Below are 3,106 nucleotides of genomic sequence, written 5' to 3' on the forward strand. Positions count from 1 at the left end.
GTGGCTGGGTTTGTCCTGGATGCAATTTGGGCAAAGCCCATCCTCACCAAGAACTGAAGATTTCCTCTGAGCTTCCCCAACATGACCCGTGGACTTCAGTGTGGTGCCATGACCTGCCACTGGGGTCCCTGTGAGTGCCTTACTCCTGACCCATTTCTATTCTTAGAAATAACCTACCACCGAATTTCTGCCAGTCTCGGTTTGGGAGGCAGAGAAGATCGAATTGCCAAGTTTTAACTGTGGCCAGAGTAATAGCGTCACTAGATTCAAAGACGCTCATGTACACGTTTCATAAAGACTTTTCATGAACGGGCTCTGTCCTCAGTCCGTCAGCAACGGGAGTAAAAGAAGACAGTGTTTTAGGCTGTGGTGAAGCGAACTGACGCCCCTCAAACCATGTACCTGTGCCCTTTGCACTTTGCTTAGGGATGTCCAGCCAAGAAAAAGGGCGTTCCCGTCACAGGGTGGCCTTGTCCTGCTCACTACAAGAGGTTTGGGGTCCCTTAGACAGAATTTGCCGTCTGCCCCCCTCTCATTCCTCTCTCATTGACCTTTTCCCCCCACCCCTTTTAAACTTCGTGATAGAATGCGTGTGAGTGGGCATGTGAGGGTGAAGAGAGGGAGAGAGGGAGAGGAGGGAGAGACATGAGCACCCCCCCCACAGGGCCTGCACCACGGTCCCCTTCCTCCAGCCCCCCACGTGCCGATCTTGGGCACTTGCAGACACACCTTGCCCGGTTCAGGATGACTGAGCCGTGTATTCAAACCTAGGTTGCCATGTGGGACCCAGGTTCTCTTGAGCAGTGCATCACCACTCAGCACGGACGGCCCGCTCCCTCCCCTTCCTGTCTCATCTATGTATGCATGCATCTATGCGTGTGCGTATCTGCCTGCATTCACTGTATCTGTCACTTTATCATCTATCCACCTACCTATCTATCTATCTACCCATCCAACTGTCTACTCATCCATCCGTCCATTTAGCTATCAATCACCCATCTATCCAGCTCTATCATCCACCTACCTACCTGTCTATCTACCCATCCTGTCTACTCATCCATCCGCCCATCTAGCTATCAGTCACCCATCTATCTAGCTCTAATATCCCCCTACCTACCTGTCTACCTACCCATCCTGTCTACTCATCCATCCGCCCATCTAGCTATCAGTCACCCATCTATCTAACTCTATCATCCACCTACCTACCTGTCTATCTACCCATTCTGTCTACCCATCAACCCGCCCATCTAGCTATCAGTCACCCATCTATCTAGCTCTATCATCTGCCTACCTACCTGTCTATCTACCCATCCTGTCTACTCATCCATCCGTCCATCTAGCTATCAATCACCCATCTATCTAGCTCTATCATCCACCTACCTACATCTACCCATCCTGTCTACTCATCCATCCGTCCATCTAGCTATCAGTCACCCATCTATCTAGCTCTATCATCCACCTACCTACCTGTCTACCCATCCACCCGCCCATCTAGCTATCAGTCACCCATCTATCTAGCTCTATCATCTGCCTACCTACCTGTCTATCTACCCATCCTGTCTACTCATCCATCCGTCCATCTAGCTATCAATCACCCATCTATCTAGCTCTATCATCTGCCTACCTCCCATCTCTTCTTTACCTGTTTAAAGTACTCCAGAGAATGAATGGGACACAAAGTCCCTTTGCAGTCCAGAAAGGCCGTAGAAAAGGTGGGACTTTGGGGGATTTTGCAGTATGAGGGTCAAAAGTTGACCACTTCCCTCTGCCCTGTTCTCCCTTCCAGGTTCGTACTTGGTGCTTAGACAAATTCGAGATGAGGAAACATCGACACTTGCCCCTCGTGGCCATCTTCTGCCTCTTCCTCTCAGCCTTTCCCACGGCTCCTGCCCAGCAGCAAGGAGGTAAGAACCAGAAACGTCCTTACGTTGAAGAAGGGAATCGTGTTCTTGGGTTTTAGATCTTAACCTCGTGAGCTCGATAGAGCCATAGGTGTGTTGTAAGAGCTGGCCGGGCCAAGTATTATAGGGTGTTCATTCAGCTTGCAGATCTTCCAGATACTTCTTATTCAGCAAGACACGACTTATTTTTACTGAGCCTTGAGTTTAGTATCCTGAAGTTGGTGTGAAAGTGGCTTACATTAACGTTGGCCAAGAGCAGAATTTATATCTCAAATGTTTCATGATCTCAAGAGCTTTGTCCAAATATTTCTGGCATTTGCTGGTTTCTGAGCACATAAAATAGGGAAAAGACAACAACTGACAGTAAAGTTTATTTACTCTGAAAAACAAAATTATCCTTTTCTTTGGGGAGTTTTTTGCTATAAGGCATGCATGTGCGCTCGCCAGAAAGACAGAGAAAGTCAGAGAGACAGAAAGCGAGAAATCACCCCCCGGGAGAGACGGCCACACTGCATCCCTTCTCCTCCATTCTCCTCTCGGGATCTTGGGCACACACGCACATGTGGCCAGCGTGAGTTTAAGCCGCCAGGTCCGGGACTCGAACTGCAGTCGACTATATGGGAGTCCAGCGACATAGCCATTACGCCAACTGCTGGTCCCACAAAATTACCCTTTATTTATAATGTTTGACACAGATGTTTTTATGTAGAATCACTGCATTAAAAGGAATCAGTTACACAAAATGATCTTTTAAGAAAAGATTGTGATTAACCTTGAGAATTTGCCTTTAGAGTTTTAGAAAAGTGAGGAATGCCTCACGTGTTACTAGCTGGGGAGGACTGGCCTGGGTGTCCCTGTCCCTCACCTGGACAGGTGGGCTCTGAGCTGGGTCCTCCTGCAGGCCACTGCCCTCAGATAAGGGAGGCTAGTGCCTCCTCAGTAAAAGAGGAACGCGGGTTGGGCCTCGGTCGGCCCAAGGTAAGTGGCACCCAGCAGGCGCCTCTCCCTGGCCGCTCATAGCCCGAGAGCCTGAACCTGAAATTGGAGGGAGAGCTGGGTTCATCGGAGACCGAGCGGGAGCATTTGACACCTGCGAAGACTTTTCTGGCTCTGAAACGCATGTAGTAACTCCTTAGAGCACCTTCCTGTGCTCATACGTCTGAGGGGAGAAAGAGACTTCGTCCTCCTCCATATTTTCACATGTC

General features: G+C 49.4%; 1 protein-coding gene across 1 annotated transcript in view; it reads left to right on the forward strand.

Annotated features, from left to right (window-relative positions):
• Window positions 1-3,106, forward strand: part of COL6A3 (collagen type VI alpha 3 chain) — a 98,633-nt gene that overhangs the window by 20,686 nt on the left and 74,841 nt on the right. The window contains 1 exon segment of the mRNA XM_014589125.2: window positions 1,787-1,904. Within this exon segment, the coding sequence (XP_014444611.1) occupies window positions 1,817-1,904 (88 nt within the window). The 5' untranslated portion in view covers window positions 1,787-1,816.

The sequence above is a fragment of the Tupaia chinensis genome, unplaced genomic scaffold (assembly GCF_000334495.1).
Source record: "Tupaia chinensis unplaced genomic scaffold, TupChi_1.0 Scaffold000332_1, whole genome shotgun sequence".
Lineage (NCBI taxonomy): Eukaryota > Metazoa > Chordata > Mammalia > Scandentia > Tupaiidae > Tupaia > Tupaia belangeri.